Below are 20247 nucleotides of genomic sequence, written 5' to 3'. Positions count from 1 at the left end.
ACAAGGTCCTACTGTATAGCACAGAGAACTATATTCAATATCTTACCAGAAACCATAATGGAGAAGAATATTAAAAAATAATATATATATATATATATATATGTAACTGAATCATTTAGCTGTACAGCAGAAATTAACATAGCATTGTAATTCAACTATACTTCAATTTAAAAAAATGATACTGAAAAAAAATAATGGCATTAAGGAAGAAGAGAAAAGAATTATCACCCCCTTCCTTAACTAATACAATCTAAGCACCATGACTTGCTTAGAGGGAGATGAGACTGGACTAGAAAGTACCTGGCGCATATACCACACAAAAGGGACTGACATTCCAAGATGGAATTTCTTTTGTTTTGTTTTTTTAATTGTATTGAAGTATATGTATATATGTGTGTGTGTGTGTGTGTGTATATATTTGTTTTTCTAATTTTATTTTATTTATTTATTTTTTATACAGTAGGTTCTTACTAGTTATCTATTTAAACATATTAGTGTATATATGTCAATCCCAATCTCCCAATTCATCCCACCACCACCACTCCCCACATTCTTTTCCTTTATGGTTTATCACAAGGTATTGAATATAGTTCCCTGTGCTAGACAGTAGGACCTTGTTGTTTATCCATCCTATATATAATAGTTTGCCTCTGCTAATCCCAAATTCCCATTCCTTCCCTCCCCTACCCCCTCTCCCCTTTGGCAACCACAAGTCAGTTCTCTATGTCTGTGAGTCTGTTTCTGTTCATTAGTGTCATATTTTAGATTCCACATATAAGAAACATCATATGGTATTTGCCCTTCTCTTTCTCACTTACGTCACTTGGTATGATAATCTTTAGGTCCATCCATGTTGCTGCAAATGGAATTATTTCATTCTTTTTGATGGCTGAGTAATATTCCAGGATGGAATCTCTTGAAGGGATGTTTCACCCAAGCTGAGTTTATTTAATGTTTTAAAGAAAAAAGTGACAAGAATGGGGAATCTGGGAGAAGGTGCTCTAATAAGTGGGTCCAGCTATTCCCAGGGCAAGGGATAAAAGTTGAGAAGCTGGGGGACAAGGGTTTGGCTACAATAATGGCCAGAATAAAATGGGCCAAGAAAGACAATGATGCTTATGAATATATTGTCGATGACTGCTGGGAGTTCTCTTCCCAGTCCACCCCAGCAGAGATAGTGAAAGATCAACAGACCCTCAGTTCTCAGGAGGGGGCTATATCAAGGCAATAATGATACTTGGGGGACAGAATGAAAGAAGAGTCTTTTTTTTTTTTACTTTCTTTCACCTGGGAGGAGGCTGAATATGAATATACAAAGACTATGATCCCTTGGAGAACACCCTTGTCACTCTGTCATGTCCTCTCCAAGGATTACAATATATAAAATAAGTATAATTAAATAGATGCTAAGGTTTTACCTCAAGGGTTGGCAAACTTTTTCTGGAAAGGACCAGACAGTAAATATTTTAGTCTGTTCAGGCTATGTGATCTCTGTCAGAACTACTCAAACCTGCTGTTTAGCACAAAAGCAGCCATAGACAATACATAAATGAATGAGTGGGGCTGTGTTCCAATAAAACCTTATTTACAGTCATAAATGACATGGCAGATTTGACCTGCTGGTCATATTTGTCAATACTTGCTTGCTATTGACAGGGGAGGGGAGGCTCTAGTGAACATCAAAGTTTTTGGAATGAACATCCAAATACCTTTACCCCAAAAGTAAAGGATGAAATAGAAATAGACGATCTTTTACAGGGAATATAAACCTAAGTTTGAACCACCACAATGACTCATTGGATTAAGGTGATCTGGAATTCAGTGCCTCTGACCAAGGCACTCAACCAGAGGCAATTTTGTCCAAAAGGAACATTTGGCAATGTGTAGAGAAATTTGAGATTAGCAAAACTGTGGAGGAGTCGGTTTCTACTGAAATGTAGTGAATAGAGGGAAGGGATGCAACTAAACATCCCACAAAGCATAGATCAATCCCCAACAAAAAAATTATCCAGCCCAAAAATGCCAATAGGGCCAAGGTTGAGAGATGCTACTATAGCCTATTGCTTTCCAGAAGCAATATAAATCAAGTTCCCCAAACTACCTCTGTAATTTTTCATAGAACATGGCCAGCGTGAAATTTTTTAATGACCACACATACAAAGGGACAAGAACATATGACCAAAAACAAAATTAAGAATAGGCAATGGAAGCAGACCCAAAAGGGATCTGATAATGGAGTTTTTGGACACAGAGTTAACATAACTGTGCTTAATATGTTAAGAAAATGAAAGAAGATAGAAATTTCCAGCAGAGATTTACTCCCCCAAAATTGAAATTCTAGAACTGATAAGTACTGTTATAAAATTCAATGCTAACTGGGAGTGTCTAAAAGCAGATTAGATAAATTGAGAGGGAAACTGGTGAACTGTAAGGTAGATCACAATAAAATTTCAGAACAAGGCACAGACCAAGAAAAAATGGAAAATCAAGAAAATGCATAAGATATAAGAAAAATTGAGTGAAATTGTTAATGTAGGTGTAACTGGAGACTCACAAAAAAAATAGTAAGAAAACAGAGCAGACTAAAGACTTCCCTGGTGATCTAGTGGCTAAGACTCCACCCTTCCATTGCAGGGGGCATGAGTTCGATCCCTCGCTAGGAAACTAAGATCCCACAAATTGCACGGTGCGGGAAAAAAAAGAAGAAAAAATAGAGCAGACTGAATGACTTAAGTAAGCTGAAATAATTGGCTCCTTAAAAAATGCTGTACCATCATTTAACCTGATAGGATTATTGGAGCCTGTTAGATATTGTTAGGTGCTGAGACTATAAAGTCTTCAGCAGAAAGTGAACATAAACTTACTTATAAATACCTTACTCAGTCATTAAGAAATACAGTACTTTTTAGTCTTATCTCTAGTCCCTCTAGTTGGCATCTGGTAATGTACATCCTTCACATGCCAAGGTGGATTGTTAATCAAATGACAATGCAACACCTTTATCTTACTAAGAAGTTCAAATGAACTGAGTGTCCTATAAATAATTTTAAGAGCAGGTTTCGAAACTTGAATTGTGTTTTTTTTTCAGTTCTTCTGTACTTGCCCCAAGTTGTAGTCTTTGAAGTCATGTGCATTGCACGTTGGATAAGCCAGGGGAGTTATTACATTAACATATAAGCATTTTATTATGTGTATGTAGCTGTTGCTTTATACTGAGAGAAAACTGAAACTCTGGGGAGTGATTAAATAGTGATCTCTACGATTTTATTCGGGGGAAGCAGGAAAAGGTACACTTAATCTCTAGTAAAAACTGAGCATAATTTTTCAACATTTACTCTTGATTCAAATTACAATTTCAAAATATTTAGACATAGTGTATCTTTTGTCCAGTGTGGATTTTTCCCGATACTATGGTTCTTTGATGCCTTTTGCATTTGGACACATAGCTTATGCTTTTTAGGCTTTCTTTGCTATCTTGCCAAAATAAGTGTTAACTATGTCTCAAACTCTGCCCTCCCAAAATGTCTTATTTTTTTTTAAAGCTAAAAACATACTTCTAAGTCAGAGTCTATATTTTGGTGTAAGACTTGGGGTGGTTTTTTGGGGTTTTGTGGGGGGTTTTTTGAGGATTTTTAAAGTTAATTTTTATTGGAGTATAGTTGATTTACAATGTTGTGTTAGTTTCTACTGTACAGCAAAGTGAATCAGTTATACAGATACATATATCCACTCTTTTTCAGATTCTTTTCCCATATAGGTCATTATAGAGTACCGAGTAGAGTTCCCTGTGCTATACATTAGGTTATTAGTTATCTATTTTATATATAGTAGTGTGTATATGTCAATCCCAGTCTCCCAATTTATCCCTCCCCCCTTTTCCCCCCAGTAACCATAAGTTTGTTTTCTACATCTGTGACTCTATTTCTGTTTTGTAAATAAGTTTATTTGTACCATTTTTTAGATTCTACATATAAGTGTTATCATATGGTATTTGTCCTTCTCTGTCTTACTTCACTCAGTATGACAATTGCTAGGTCCATCCATGTCACTGCACATGGCATTATTTCATTCTTTTTTATGGTTATTGTGGTGTTTTTTATTTCACATTTAATATTGTGAGATACCCAATAAGTCTGTGATGATGGCAACTAAAAGCAGGTGACTAGGGCCTGACCCAGCCCATCCTGGGCTTTAGATTTAGAAATAACTTCCTTGTGAATTCCTTGCCCAATTTGCTGATCTAAACTCACTTGATAGAAGGGTTTACAACTACATCTGAGAAATCATCTTCAAGGTAAACACTTACACAAAAAGTACACTGTGGAGATCAAAAATGTATGGAGTGAATTTTTTTTGGAGCACTGGCTTATATCACTCACCTCTTTCTTGGTGATCCATCTCACAGATTACAATGAGACCTTAACAAATGTATGTAAGTTTTTTTCACATTGAAATTATACAAACATTTGGTATAATGAAAGCTTGTTCGCTTGATATTTTAAGAAATTAAACCCTAGCAGTCTTACAGGAGAGGTACAAATTGGTCTCCAGCTGCCTTTTTTGTTAGATTTTGATGAGACTGAAGGAGAGCCATATACCTACCTGGAGGGAATGTGCTTTGTCACATCAAAGAGAAGAGGTTTTTCCAAATTCACATTCACATTCACAGGGGGTGTGGGCTCGATCCCTGGTCGGGAAGCTAAGATCCCACAGGCTTCACAGTCAAAAAACTAAAACGTAAAACAGAAGCAATATTGTAACAAATTCAATAAAGACTTTTAAAATGGTCCACATCAAAAAAAAAAAAAATCTAAAAGAAGAAAGCAAGCAAGCAAGCAAGCAAGCAGGAGTAGCTATAATAATTGCAGACAAAGTAGACTTCACAGCAAGGAAAGCTATCTGGGGTAAAGAGAGGCATTACATAATTATAAAGGAGTCAATACTTCAAGAAGATATAACAATCCTTAATGTGTATGCATATAACAATAGAACATCAAAATACGTGAGGCTTGAGGTATATTTATTACGTATAAAATAAGCTACAAGGATATATTGTACAACACAAGGAATATAGTCAATATTTTATACTAATTATAAATGGAGTATAACCTTTAAAAATTGTGAATCACTATATTGTAACCTGTAACTTATATAATATTGTACTTCAATTATACTTCAATTTTTAAAAAATGAGGCTTTATAGACACGTATAGCCTGAAAGTGAAAAAAAGATATTCCATGCAAATGTAATCAAAAGACAGCAAGACTGGCATATTTATATCAGATAAAATACACTTTTGTCAAAATCTGTCATGAAAGACAAAGAAGGTCACTATATAATGATAAGGGGGTCAATTTATCAAGAGGATATAACAATAGTAAATAGATATGCACACAATATTAGAGCACCTAAAAATACAAAGCAAATATTAACATATCCGATGGGAGAAATAAACAATAATACAATAATAGTAGACAAATTCAATTTCCCACTTTCAACAATGGATATATGATCCAACAATGGATACATTGATAACATAATCAATAAGGAAACACTGAATTTGAACTATACAGTAGAGCAAATGGACCTAACAGAAATATACAATACATTCCACCCAACAGCCACAGAATATTCATTCTTCTCAAGTGTACACAGAACACTCTTTAGGATAGATCATATGTTGGACCACAAAACAAGTTTTTTTTAAAAAAAACAAGAAGATTGAGTAATAAATATATATTCTGACCAAAATGATATGAAATTAGAAATCAATAATAGGAGGAAAATTGGAAAATCCACAAGTATGTAAAAATTAAATAACACATTACTGAACAATCAATAGGTCAAAGAAGAAATCAAAAGAGAAATTAGAAAGTATCTCAAAACAAATGAAAATGGAACCACAAAATACCAAAACTTACGGGATGCAGCAAAAGCAGTTCTAGGAGGGAAGTATTTATAGTAATAAATGTGTACATTAAGCAAAAAGAAATATCTTAAATAAACAACCTAACTTCACACTTCAAGGAACTAGAAAAAGAAGAACAAACTATGCCCAAACTTAGCAGAAGGAAGGAAACAATAAAGATTAGAGCAGAAATAAGTGAACTAGACAAGAGAAAAGTGCAAAAAAACTAAGTTACTTTTTATGAGATGACAAACAAGATTGACGAAGTTTTAGCTAGACTATCCAAGAAAAAAAAAGAAGACTCAAATAAATAAAACAAATGAAAGAGGAGACATTGCAACTGATACCACACAAATACAAAGGATGATAAGAGACTATTATAAACACTTACACATCAAAAACCCAGACAACCTAGAAGAAATGGATAATTCCTAGAAATACACAACCTACTGAGACCAAATCATGAAGAAATAGAAAATCTGAGCAGAACAATAATGAGAAAGGAGATTGAATCAGCAAACCAAAAAACTTCCAATAAAGAAAAGCCCAAGACCAGATGGCTTCACAGGTGAATTCTATAAAACATTTAAAGAAGAATTAATATTAATCCTTCTCAAACTCTTCAAAATTTAAGAAGAAGAGGGAACACTTCCAAACTCATTTTACAAGGCCAGCATTACCTTCACTCCAAAACCAGATAAGAACACAACAAGAAAAGAAAATTACAGGCCAATATCCCTAATAAGCATAGATGCAAAAATCCTCAACAACATACTAACAAACCAACTCAAGAACACATTAAAAAGATCATAGAGCATGATCAAGTGGAATTTGTCCCTGGGATGCATGATGGTTCAACATCTGCAAATCAATAAATGTGATATACCACATTAACAGAATGAAGGATAAAAATCACATGATCATCTCAAAAGATGTAGAAAAAGTATTTGACAAAATTGAACATCCTTTCATTTTAAAAATGCTCTACAAATTGAATATAGAAGAAATGCACCTTAATGAAATAAAGATCATATATGACAAGCCCATAAATAATATCATACTCAACAGTGAAAAGCTAGAAGGTTTTCCTCTAAGATCAGGAACAAGACAAGGGTGCCCACTTTCACCACTCATATCCAACATAGTACTGGAAGTCCTAGCTAGAGCAATTAGGCAAGAAAAAGAAATAAAATTCATCTAGATTGGAAGGAAGAAGTTAAATTGTCTGTTTGCAGATGATATGATGTTATTTAGAGAAAACCCTAAAGACTCCACAAAAAAACCTGTTAGAATTCAGTAAAGTTTCAGGATACAAAATCAACATACAAAAATCAGTTGCATTTCTAAACACTTACAGTGAAATATCTGAAAAAGAAATAAAGAAAGCAATCCCAATTACAGTAGCATAAATAGAATTTTTTAAAACTTAGGAATAAATTTAACCAAGGAGGTGAAATATATGTACATTGAAAGCCATAAAACATCAATGAAAGAAACTGAAGAAGACACAAATTAATGGAAAGATAGCTCATGCTTATGGATCAGAAGAATTAATACTGTTAAAATGTCCATACTACTGGTGATATTTTGATTTATAATAAATATATGTTCTCATCTTGATCCACAGTTCCTGGCTCACATTTCCCAAAATACTTTGTATTTCTTAAGTGAAAAGAGCAATGGGAGCATCTCTTGTTGTAATATTTGATCTTTTGTCCTCAGTTCCTGAAATCACTCCAGATCCACAAAGGTGAATAAGTGTCTTATTATTTACAATAACCTCCTTTCCACTGTAGTTGAGTTTATGTTAAGTGATTTTGGATGTCCTTAGGTAACACAAGAATGGAAGCTGATTGCCAGGGGAACCAACCAAGTGATTAGAGGGTTGAAACTTCTGCCCCACCCTCTGACCTCCAGGGAAGGAAAAGGGCCTGGAGATTGAGTTCAATTACTAATAGCCAAAATTTAATCAATCATGCCTATGTAATGAAGCCTCCATAAAAATCCCTGAACTGCAGGGTTCTGAGTGCATCTGGGCTGGTGAACATGTGGAGGTGCTGGGAGAGCGGTGTGCTGGGAAAGAGCATGGAAGCTCCACATCTCTTCCTACACACATTGCCCTATGCATCTCTTCCATCCAGTTGTTCCTTAGCTATACCCTTTAAAATAAACCAGCATTATAGTAAGTAAACTGTTTTCATGAGTTCTGTGAGCCACTCTAGCATATTAATTGAAACCAAGGAGAGGGTCATGGGAATTTCCAATTTATAGCCAGTTGGTCAAAAACATGGCTAACAACATTGACTTGCCATTGGTATCTGACATGGGGAGAGGGGGTGCAGTCTTGTGAGACTGAGCCCTTAACCTGTGTGATCTGATGATATTTCCAGGTAGATAATGTCAGAATTAGTTAAACTGTAGGACACCCTGCTGGTGTTACAGAACTGCTTGATGTGTTGAAATACACACACACACACACACACACACACACACACACACACACACACACCTCTTGTCTCAGAAGTGAAGCAGTGTTATTGTAGAGTGGAGAGGGTAAAGAACACACAGGAGGAGTGTGTTTTTCCCTTTTACTACCCAAAGTGATTTATAGTTTCCATGCAATCCTTGTCAAAATTCCAATGTCATTTTTCACAGAAACAGAAAAAAAAATCCTAAAATTTATATGGACCACAAAAGATCCCAAAGAGCCAAAACAACCTTGAATAAGAAAAACAGATCTGGGGACTTCCTTGGTGGTGCAGTGGTTAAGAATCCGCCTGCCAATGCAGGGGACACAGGTTTGAGCCCTGGTCCGGGAAGATCCCACATGCCGCAGAGCAACTAAGCCCATGCGTGACAACTACTGAGCCTGCACTCTAGAGCCCGCAAGCCACAACTACTGAGCCCCTGTGCCACAACTACTGAAACCCGTGTGCCTAGAGCCCATGGTCCGCAACAAGAGAAGCCACTGCAATGAGAAGCCCACACACTGCAATGAAGAGTAGCCCCCGCTCACCACAGCTAGAGAAAGCCTGCACCCAGCAATGAAAACCCAACACAGCCAAAAAATAAAGAAATTTATAAAAAAAAAAAAAAAAAGAAAGAAAGAAAAGAAAAAGAAAAACAGATCTGGTGGCATCACACTTCCTGATTTCAAACAATACTACAAAGCTATTGTAATCAAAACATTATTGTACTTGCATAAAAACAGACACATAGACCAATGGAACAGGATCAAGAGCCCAGAAATAAACCCATAAAGGATCAACTTGACATAGGAACCAAGAATACACACTCAGAAAAGGATAGTCTTTTCAATAAATGATGTTAGGGAAACTACATATTCACATGCAAAACAATGAAATAGGACCCTTATCTTACACCACTCTCAAAAATTAACTCGAAACTGATAAGGACTTTAACATAAAACTTGAAACTGCAAAACTCCTAGAAGAAGACATAAGGAGAAATCTCCTTTGATATAACATCAAAAGTGTTAGGGGAACCACTGACTGAAACCACCCACCCTGGCCAGGCACCACAGTAACCATTTGCATGAGTTATCTTGCAACAGGAGGTCCTGGTAAGGAACACGGAACTAACAAGCCACCACCAACAGGAAGAATTCGGGAAAGGTTAAAAGGAGAGAGGAGACACCAGTCCATATGTCCTACCAACCTCCCAGAATCCTCCTCACCGGAATCGATCTTGGCTGAGTGCTGCACGGGCCACCAGGAAGGACCCTGAGTCAGAATGATTGGCCAGAGACAACCCAGAAACTAACCCTATTACCATAAAACCTGAGACTGCGAGCCACGTGGCAGAGCAGTCCTCCTTGGTTCCCTTACCCTCCTGCTCTCCACCCGGATGCCCCTTCCCAATAAAGTCTCTTGCTTTGTCAGCACCTGTGTCTCCTCAGACAATTCATTTTTGAGTGTTAGACAAGAGCCCACTCTCGGGCCCTGGAAGGGTCCCCCTTCCTGCAACAAAAGCAAAAATAAACAAGTGGGACTACATCAAATTAAAAAGCTCTACACAACAAAGGAAACAATCAACAAAATGAAAGGCAACCTACGGAATGAGAGAAAATATTTGCAAACTATATATCTCGTAAAGGGTTAATATCCAAAATATATAAGGAAATTACACAACTCATTAGGGGGAAAAACCCAAAACGTCTGATTTTAAAAAGGACAAGGTCCTGACTAGACATTTGTCCAAGAAGACATACAAATGAACAAGTATATGAAAGGGTCATAAACATCACTACTCATTAAGGAAATGCTTATGCTGGACATAAGATTAATATATAATATGAATAACATTTTATACATCAGAAACAAACAGAAAGAAATGTAATGTTTGAAGATAACTTTTACAGTAATATCAAAAATATAAATAAGATTGCAAGACCTGTATGGTAAATACCATAAACCTTTCTTGGCAGATATTAATGAAAGCCAGTATAGAAGAACTGTATACAAAAGACAATATAGTAAGGACGTCATTCTCCTCAAAGTGATCTGTAAATCCAATGCAATTCAAATCAATAACCAAGATGGGTCTTCTGAAGTGCTTAACAAACTGTCTCTAAAATGTATATGAGCAGATTCAAACAAGTACTAATCAGGGAAGTGAGGGGACACAGAAACAAGGGAGGAGCAGTCAAGAAACAATAGTGCAGCCTTGGGGCTGGGTCCTGGTTCCTTCTTAAGGAATATATATAACAATATCTTTGAGTTCTTCTTCAGGAACTAAGGCCCCCACCTAGGTGGAGGATGGTAACTTCAGGCTGAGCACAAGATTCCTGGAGGCCCACCCAATTACCTCACCACCAACCAATCAGAAGAAAGCCTCGGGCTTCCCTGGTGGTGCAGTGGTTGAGAATCCGCCTGCCAATGCAGGGGACACGGGTTCGAGCCCTGGTCTGGGAAGATCCCACATGCCACGGAGCAACTGGGCCCGTGAGCCACAACTACTGAGCCTGCACGTTTGGAGCCTGTGCTCCGCAATAAGAGAGGCCGCGATAGTGAGAGGCCCGCGCACCGCGATGAAGAGTGGCCCCCGCTCGCCGCAACTAGAGAAAGCCCTCGCACAGAAACGAAGACCCAACACAACCAAAAATAAATAAATTAATTAATAATAAATAAATAAATAAACAAGTAAGCCTGTTGACAACAAGTAAATAAACAATTAATGTACAATGACAAATTATAAAAAAAAAAAAAAAAAAAAAAAGAAGAAAGCCTCACACCCTGCAGCCTTCACCCCAAATTTTGCCTATAAAAACTTTTCCCCCAGAACCATTGGGGAGTTCAGGGTTTTTGAGCACGAGCCACCCATTCTCCTTGCTTGGCCCCACAGTAAACTTTTCTCTGCTCCAAAAAATAAAATAAAATAAAAACAAAATGTATATGAAAATGCAAAATCCTAAAGTAATGCAAAATTCAAGCAATTAAGAATGGTTTTGGAGCAGGAATATACAGTGTAGTGAAATAAAGAGTTCAGAAACTGAATAAAAGAGGCACTCATCATTAAATGGGTCTGGAAGCATTGAAAAAATGAAATCATATCTTTATTTTATACCTTACCAAAAATAATCAACTTCAGGTGGCTTAAAGTTTCAAATGTAAAAGTCAAAATTTCAAAAGTCTTACAGGAAGACAGAACAAAGGTGTCCCACATTCCTAGGTAATAGAGTGTCATGAGTTCACATCTTGTGTCCACTACATAATAGATGTGTGACCTTGTACATATAACTTAACCTCAGCCTCAGTTTCTTCATCTGTAAGTGATGATCGTAATTGCACCTAACTCATGGGGTGCATGTGATAATTTAGTGAGATAGAAGTAGATATAGATATAGATATAAGGCTTTAAATAGTGTTTTGCATGAAGGAATTACTATAGGGGTTAGCTACTCTTGGGCTGCACCCCACAGTCCTGCAAGGCCTGTACTTGCCCAGCTTCAAGACTGAAGAAAGAGCACAGAGTCAGCAACAGAGACATCTGTTTAATGGAGAGGGGGATTTACACGGCTGAAGCAAGGTCCTGGAGCGACACACCATCATGTGCAGCAGACAGTGGGCAGGACATGGAAGCAGTCTTCGCTCTGGGGGCCAGCAGTGGGGGGGGGGGGGTTAGCAGTTAAAGGGGGAATTGACTGTCAGGTTGGCTTATTGGTTACCAGGTAAACTAGCAAAGGGGCATGCCCTTCACCACCCCTTTGATAAGAACAATCATTAGCTGGGGCTTGGGGCAAGTATGTAGGAAGGTCAGTCCTGTGAGTAGGGTGTAGGTGAAGCAGGCACTGGTCAAGCAGGGGATGTACAGAGAGCAAGAGAACAGCCATCTTGAATGACCTGACCATACAGCTACTATCATTACTACTGTGTTTATTACATTCTTTCTGTTGTACCAGGATCAGTCTCTTCCTTGCTGTAGAAGGGTAAGGTGAGGAAAGGAAGCAATCCCTTTTTAATTCAATGCTCCGATGGTTCTACCCTCCATGGTTAAACATACCCAGAAGCTCTGCATTCTAGATAAACATGAGACTCACTATCAGGGGTCTAATCAGCCTGGGACTTTCAGCTTCATGGCTGGATACCCAAGTACTCACCGTCCAACTCAATACCTGGAAATGCCCAGTCCTGGCCCTTGGGGTAAGTGGGTTCAGCCCTCTCAAGTATCAGGTCCAAAATATAACACCAGTTGATACCAAGACTCTCCTACTTGCTGCTAGCTGCACCATGAAGTCTACTGAGCTGGGATTTCTTTTGGGGTTCTTCGCCTTCTTCTTGCTGACTACCCCACTAATGGGTGGTGTTACTAGGATTTCTGAGAAAATATGTGGAAAACTCAAAGGTATGAAACTGAAACAGAAAATAAATCCAAAGACTAATTATGAAGGAGGAAGAAAGAGTTAGAAAAAACTTGATATCCAGGTGGTCCAAGAAGGTCCTCCTTTTGTGTCAATACCCATAAACTCTTACTACCTTGACTTGGGGCATTATCTACTCTAGGCATCTGATGAGAAAAAAAAACAAACTATGACACCAATAAGTCCTTTCTGCATGGGACTCTCTTTTGTAGGAGGTGCAAAGGACTAGAAGTATTCTGAATTAGGGGTTTCATGGCAAATTTCAAAGATCTCAGGCCATTCAAGAGTATGTACTGAGATGAGAGGGGAAAAAAAAGGAAAACTGAACAGACAGGCATTTTCAATATCTAGGCTCTGGGGGAGTAGAGAATGCTTGAACACATGGTCGCTGTTCAGAGGAGCTCAACATGCAGATGTGAAAGGCAGTGATGTTTTCTTCCACAGATAATGTGTACAGGCTCGAGTGCTTCCGTAACATGGGGAGATAGCACAGTCTACACCGTGAGTCAGACACCCCAAATTTCGGCCCTGCCTCTTAGCAAATATGTACACTCGTTCAAGTCACTCAATCCCTTACCATCCCTTAGCTTCAGTTTCCCTTGTGTTACACATAGATCAGAAAAATGCCTGTATCAGAGTGTGTTTGTATAAAATAAGATTATGTATGTAACTGTATTTAAATAGTTACTTTTACCAAGGAATATATTCCAGTCTGGCTGCTTGAATAGGATGAATAACGATCTCTGGGTTGCCAATACAACCATGTTGAATAAAAACAGAAGATTTGCCTCTGGCAAGGGGACAGGGGGAGAGATGACAGGGTATGAGGGTGAAAGAGCGTCACCTCCAGGGTTATGCATCTTGGTATGTATCCTGTGTCGAGTAGCAGGCACAGTTACCTCAAACTGGGGGCATGGTTAGTATAGTGAGTCTATGAAAACTGGAGGGTAAGCATTGTATGTCCCATGCAGGCAGTTAAGAGGAGAGAAGGATGAAAGTATGGAGAAGCAGGAGATTGTGCTTTAATAAAATGTAAGATGTGACAGGTAAACCTCATTACTTTGCACAAGATACCTGATAGAACTTCCTTTTTCACTGCTCACTATGTCTCCAAGTCACTGCCCAGGACCAGAACCTAGAGTTTTAATCAATTTCCATGCCCAAGGGCAACCTTGCCAAGTGATCCTAATACCAAGAGAAAACCAAATGCCTTTCAGTGACCTTGAATAGGGAATATCTCCAGACTAATGTGAGAAATTTTTAAGGGCCTGTGAAGACAACTCTCTATTTCCCCCTAACTCAGTGGGAACCTCTCATGCAGATCCCTGCTTAATGGACTACCGATTTGGCAGCTGCTTTGAAATTCACCTTAGATATTTCTACAACAAAACTTCCAAAAGATGTGAAAGTTTTGTCTACTCTGGCTGTGATGGCAATCTTAACAACTACAAGCTTAAAATAGAATGTCAAGTAGCCTGCGATGAAGAGTACAAAGCAGCGGTGAAGTAAGGAATTCAATCTTGTCCTTGGTCCTTGGGGAGAGGAAACGGAGAGGCTCTGAGATCCCAGGACAAACCCTGGTTTGGGATGGGAAGAGGGAGGACTGTCATAATCAAAAGGTTTAATAGTTGGGTTGGATCTCAGAATCACTTGTCAGTTTGCAGTTAGGAAATCAAAAGTCCAGAGAGAACATAATAGCCATCATTTATTGGACAATTACCATGTGCTGGGTACTACACTAAGTAATTTACATATATTGATAGAATTTAAAACTAAAAACACCCTAAGATAGATGTGTACCATTATTTTTATATGGCAGACGAGGAAACCACGTCCAGTAGAGGTAACTAACTGGCCCCAGATCACATTATTAAATGACATGGCAAGATTCCTAAACAAATCTGATCATCCAGGGCTGGATCATCTTACGTGATCATCTTATGTGATCACCCAGACCCAAGCTTGAACTCCCAGACCTGTGAACTTCCCATAGCAACATACCGTTTTATACAGCTAAGGTCCCAGCCCACACTGCACCATTTCCAAGTCATAGGAACTAGAAAGAGGTCCATGGAGGTAACACCACTATGGCATGGCTGATTTCCATGAAACTGAGATGGAGCATGGCCTTGGGAGTAACTCAAAAGCAGAAATTTTGTTTTATTTATTTAATATCCCCAGTGACTCTTTTTTTTTTTAGATTTTTTTGATGTGGACTATTTTTAAAGTCTTCATTGAATTTGTTACAATATTGCTTCTGTTTTATGTTTTGGTTTTTTGGCCCGAGGCATGTGGGATCTTAGCTCCCCGACCAGGGATCAAACCTGCACCCTCTGCATTGGAAGGCGAAGTCTTAACCACTGGACCACCAGGGAAGTCCCTCCTAGTGACTCTTTGCAGTTCCTGGCACCTAGAAGACAAAGACTAAGTTTTGAGGGAATGAAAGAATGAGAGATTAATGAAGAATGAGAGCTTAATCAATGCAAGAGGAAGGATATTGAAAAAGATGGCATCCTCTGGGCTTCCCCTGAGATAAAAATGACTTAAATTAGTAGAGGGAGACTTTCCAAAACCTATAACACAGGTCTGTTTTTTTGTTTTGCTTAAACAGGTCATAGTGGATTACAAGTTTAAAAATTCTGGAGCTTCTTGATACACCGTCTGAAACACAGATGTAGGAAAAATCAGACCAATTTTAAGATCTTTGTAAGTCCCATAATCCTTGAAAGTTGCATCCATTTGCTATTTTCCTGACTGCAGTGTTGTGTTTCCTGAGAACTAGTTGTATGATCATTAAAATGAAAGAACTTTATGTGTCAGCCCTTCCTCCTCTCTGAACATCCTCCCCCAGACCCCCACCACCTTATCCGGAGCTGGAATGTGAGCTGGTCCTAGCCATTACTCCCCTCTCCCCACTGAGCCATTCCTCACGCATGTACTCAATGCTTACACTGTTACAGGTGTGATGAGCCAAATATGGATAGGTTTGTATCACTTTGCCTCTCAGGTTGCGTAATTGGTAGAACCAAAGTACCAAATCTGTGCTACTCTTTGTCCTGAAAATCAAACCAAGCAGTGAACCTGACACTCAAGTGAAATGTTCTTGCACTCATAACAAATTTTTCTCTGTGTTGTTTTCTGATTCATGTTTACCAAACCAGGAGTCCCGATTAGTTAAACTAACTTGCTGACATAATCTCTATTTATCATAGTTATTTGGACATTTTTTAGTACCTTCATCATGGACATTCGACTTGGCTCTTCTCCATCCTTCTGGGAAAAGAACTCTCAGCTTCAATTCAGTGACTGTGTTTTAGCTCCCAAGAGAATGGTCATCCTAACACTGTTTTGCAAGTCTTCTGAATATAATGCTGCAAGGTTCGGCATGACCATGATCTTCCCAGCTGTGGGATACTCAGCTTGGCCATCTCATCTCTGAATTTCTTCAGGCATCCCTTCCCTGCATACCTTTCCTGTCCATCTTATTGACAAAGTCCAATCCCTCACCTGTGAATCACATCCTCGACCACTGGTGGCTAGGGCCAATGTCAGAGGCACTGTGAACCAGTGAGATCCTGTAGCTAGACATGTAAGTCTGGTGTCTGCTCAGTCTTAAGAATAAGAAAACCAGTCCCCTAAGCAGAGACAATTTTTTGCAAAAATTCTGATTACTTCAAAATCAGACCCTCATCCAGACAGGGTTTACTCTGAACATGTGTACATTCGAACTTTGGTGAAGACTCTAGAATTACAAGTCATTCTTGAGCCCCAACAGCTGCAGGAGACATGCTGTGGACCCTGAAATATAGGGACTAGGTTAATCTGACTGGTCCACGTAAATGGAAGTTCTGAGATTTTCCTATCATGAGTCATGAAGCTGGGTGTCCCAGAAGTGGAAAGTTTGTTGGAGACAAAATAACATATACCCATGGTCTGTTTGCTCCCTCTTTCAGTCAACTCCTGGAAAAGCCAGAGAAGTAAAAAGAAGGTATATAAATATTAATAACTAAAGTCAAGACTAAGAATCCTTTGAAGAAAGAGGGCAGTTGTATCTTGGAGAGAAAAGGATATTTTGATGCCTAAGACAGAGAGCTGGGCACCAAAGGTGGGAGAATGAGTTGTGTGACAGCTTTTGAGTTGTGTTATTCTCCCCAACACAAAAATCTGAGTCTGTCAGTGTCTGCTCCCTTACCAAAGCAGTAACAGCCCCAAGATACTGCAAGGGCAATTGAGATGACATAGTGGTGGTCTCAGAGCCCAGCTAGAGTAAGGGGTGTATAAAAACAGGTGCAATTGGACTAGCCAGACACAGAGTTTGTTTTCCCTTCTTCCTATACACACTGAGGGATAGATAACTGAACCTAAGAGAAAAAAAATTTCCATAGAAAACACATCAAAGGCAGAAGATATGTTCCCTGAGCTTGCGGGGGAATAGTGTTATTCAGGAAGTAGCAAATGGGTATAAATAAGCCCAGATTGTATTATTGTGAGTCTCTGGCTGGAATTTTCCACCATCCACTTTAAATCAACCAAGAGAAGTGCCAGGTAAGAGATATGGGCTTTGGCCCTTCTTCCCAACACTGCCTTGTCCCTCTCACACTAACCCATCCACCACATACATACACAATAAAAGCAAAAACTGCTCATATTCCGATGGACAAATGATCACAAACAAATTTTACCACAAACATGTCAACAAAGAGAAACAACAAGCTAAATAACCAATAGGAAATAACCCTGAATTAATTGAAGAGATAAATGAAATAGACATAATTAATATTCTCAACTAGATAAGAGTGCATATTGATATGTTAAGCAGGAACATATATTAACAAAGAAGAACCAACAAAAAATACAGGGTTTGGAAAATTTAATAGGTAACGTAAATGACACAATAGCTGAGATAAATCAAAAGCATACAGCCAAAGTACGAATTAGTGATGGTAGCAGATGAGGTCGAGGAGCCCTCACAAATATCAGAGAAGAATAAAGAAGTTTTGTTGTTGCTGCTGTTGTAGTTGGCCAAGCCACTCGGCTTGCGGGATCTCAGTTCCCCAACCAGGGACTGAACCCCAGCCATGGCAGTGAAAGCACCAAGTCCTAACCACTGGACCGCCAGGGAATTCCCAGAACTTTAAAATATAAAAATTAAGGTAGGGGAAGATGGCATAGTAAGAAGCACCAGAAATCTGTCTGCCCACCTAGACAACAGTGGCACTGGCAGAATCTTCTGAGGTAATTATTTTGAAACTCTGGAGTCTATTGAAGGCTTGCAACTTCCAGGGGAGGGCTTGGATAATAGTTGCAATTAATTTCAGTCAATTTCAGGTCTTAGCAGAGCAGCAGCTACATATTCTCCACCCCCAGCCACATGGCTGACAGCTGTGCACATGTTCCTGGAGCAGCTTAACATAGCTGTGGCAGCCAACTTGGGCAAAAAGAATACTGTTCTCTAGATATCAGGGATCTATGCTCTGACTGCTGATTTCTACTTCTGATCATATAAAGAAGCACTTCCTCTCATTGTTACAAGCCCCTCCCCTTCAGGCCAAAGTGACTTCCAGGGATTTAAAGGGCCAGTGCCCTTTCCCTACCCTTCATTTTTTTCTTTTTGGGAGCCGGACGTTAAAGATTAGGACATTTAAAAAATAACTACATATATAGGAAAAATTAGAAAGTGAGCATGCATGTCCAGGAAAGGGCTCAGAAAAGATGTGAGAATATCTTAAGTTTACATTTCAGGCTGATCACAGGGACAACCTAAGGCAATCAAAAAAAAAAAGAAAGAAAAAGCACAAAAACAGTAACAAAATAAAACCACTCCCTGGAGAAGGGGGAGAATCTGATTTCCAGAGTTACCACATTATTAGATTCAAATGTCCAATTTTCACCAAAAAAAAAAAAAAAAAATCACAAGGCATACGAAGAAATATGAAAGTATGGACCATTCAAATTTTAAAAAATAAATCAACCAAAACTGTCCCTGAAGAAGATCTGATAGAAGATCTACTAGATAAAGATTTTAAAACAACTGTCTTAAAGATGCTCAAAGAACTAACATGAAGAAAGTAAAGAAAATGTATGAATAAAATGGAAATATCAATAAAGAGATTTTTTTAACTAAAAACAAACAGAAAAGAAATTCTGGAGCTGAAAAGTACAATAACTGAAATGAAAAATTCATTAGAGGAATTCAAAGGCAGATTTAAGCAGGCAAAAGAAAAAAGCAGTGAACTTGAACATAAGACAATGGAAATTATCAAGTCTCAAGGACAGAAAGAAAATACACCTGTAGGACATCATCAAAATATATCAACGTACTCGTTGTGGGAGTCCCAGAAGAAGTGAGACAGAAAAGGAGGAAAGAATATTTGACAAAATATGACTGAAAACTTCCCAAATTTGGTGAAAGATATGAATATAAATATCCAAGAAGTAAAATAACTGCAAGATGAACAAGATACATATCTCTTGTAGATAAATATACATTTTTTTCCTCTCTGGCCAGATTTTTTTTAATTAATTAATTAATTAATTTTTTGGCTGCATTGGGTCTTTGTTGCAGCATGCAGGCTTTCTCTCATTCCAGGAGAGCGGGGGCTACTCTTCATTGCGGTGCTTCTCATTGCGGTGGCTTCTCCTGTTACGGAGCATGGGCCCTAGATCACGCGGGCTTCAGTAGTTGTGGCACTCGGACTCAGTAGTTGTGGCTTGCAGGGTCTAGAGCACAGGCTCAGTAGTTGTGGTGCACGGGCTTAGTTGCTCCAGAACATGTGGGATCTTCCCGGACTAGGGCTTGAACCCGTGTCTCCTGCATTGGCAGGCAGACTCTTAACCACTGCACCACCAGGGAAGTCCCTGTTCTCACCAATTTTTAATCTTACTGATTCCACTATCCTTGTAATACAGGCAGACCATTACAACTTCCCATAAATCCATGAATTAGGTTGTCTTTGCTTCCAGGTAAAGTGGACAAGGACAGATATTTCCTCAAGCTCTTGCCACTTGGAAAATTTTCATTCCTCGCTGTCCTTCAGGGTAATGGAGCTATAAATGTTGAAGCAGTTGTTTTCAATCGGTCCTAACACACAGACACAGAAGGACTGTGCAAATCAGACCCTTTTTTCACCATTAGTCATCTGGTCTTTGAGAATTCCTGAAGAAACCATAAGTGTGGATTTCAAATACTGTGACAACACAACACAACACAACAAGAAGAGTATATTTCATGGGCTGAGAGTGTAATTTGCTTTCTCATAAAATGTACTTGTGCCTTTGGACCATGTCATAACTGGTCTAATGTAGACTCCTTCCTTATTTAAATAGACTTCTAATGGGTTTACTAGGTACTCCAAGCTTTTCTCAAGCATCCTTCTTTTAAAAGTTTTACCCAGACAAAGCAGGGAGTTAATGACCCTCACTGTTTTCCACCCCATAACATTTTCACCCAGTGTCTTA

General features: G+C 38.6%; 2 protein-coding genes across 3 annotated transcripts in view; one reads left to right on the top strand and one right to left on the bottom strand.

Moving 5' to 3' along the window:
* WFDC8 (WAP four-disulfide core domain 8) overlaps positions 1-20247 on the bottom strand; it is a 123555-nt gene that overhangs the window by 81728 nt on the left and 21580 nt on the right. Inside the window, exon 2 of one of the 2 annotated variants that reach the window (XM_082361820.1) lies at positions 4603-4730. The exons of the other annotated variant lie outside the window; for it this stretch is intronic. The gene's annotated coding sequence lies outside the window, so the exon portion shown is untranslated. The remainder of the gene's footprint in view (positions 1-4602; positions 4731-20247) is intronic. 2 annotated transcript variants of the gene reach the window in all.
* SPINT4 (serine peptidase inhibitor, Kunitz type 4) lies at positions 11171-18590 on the top strand. The gene is made up of 2 exons (XM_082361873.1): positions 11171-12773; positions 14111-18590. The coding sequence occupies exons 1-2, from the start codon at positions 12458-12460 to the stop codon at positions 14296-14298; spliced, it is 504 nt and encodes a 167-aa protein (XP_082217999.1). The 5' UTR covers positions 11171-12457; the 3' UTR covers positions 14299-18590.

Source organism: Balaenoptera borealis (genome assembly GCF_965194805.1).
Source record: "Balaenoptera borealis genome assembly, chromosome: 16".
NCBI classification, from domain to species: Eukaryota; Metazoa; Chordata; class Mammalia; order Artiodactyla; family Balaenopteridae; genus Balaenoptera; species Balaenoptera borealis.
Note: the sequence above shows the minus strand (reverse complement) of the source record. Positions and strands in the feature narration are given on the sequence as shown.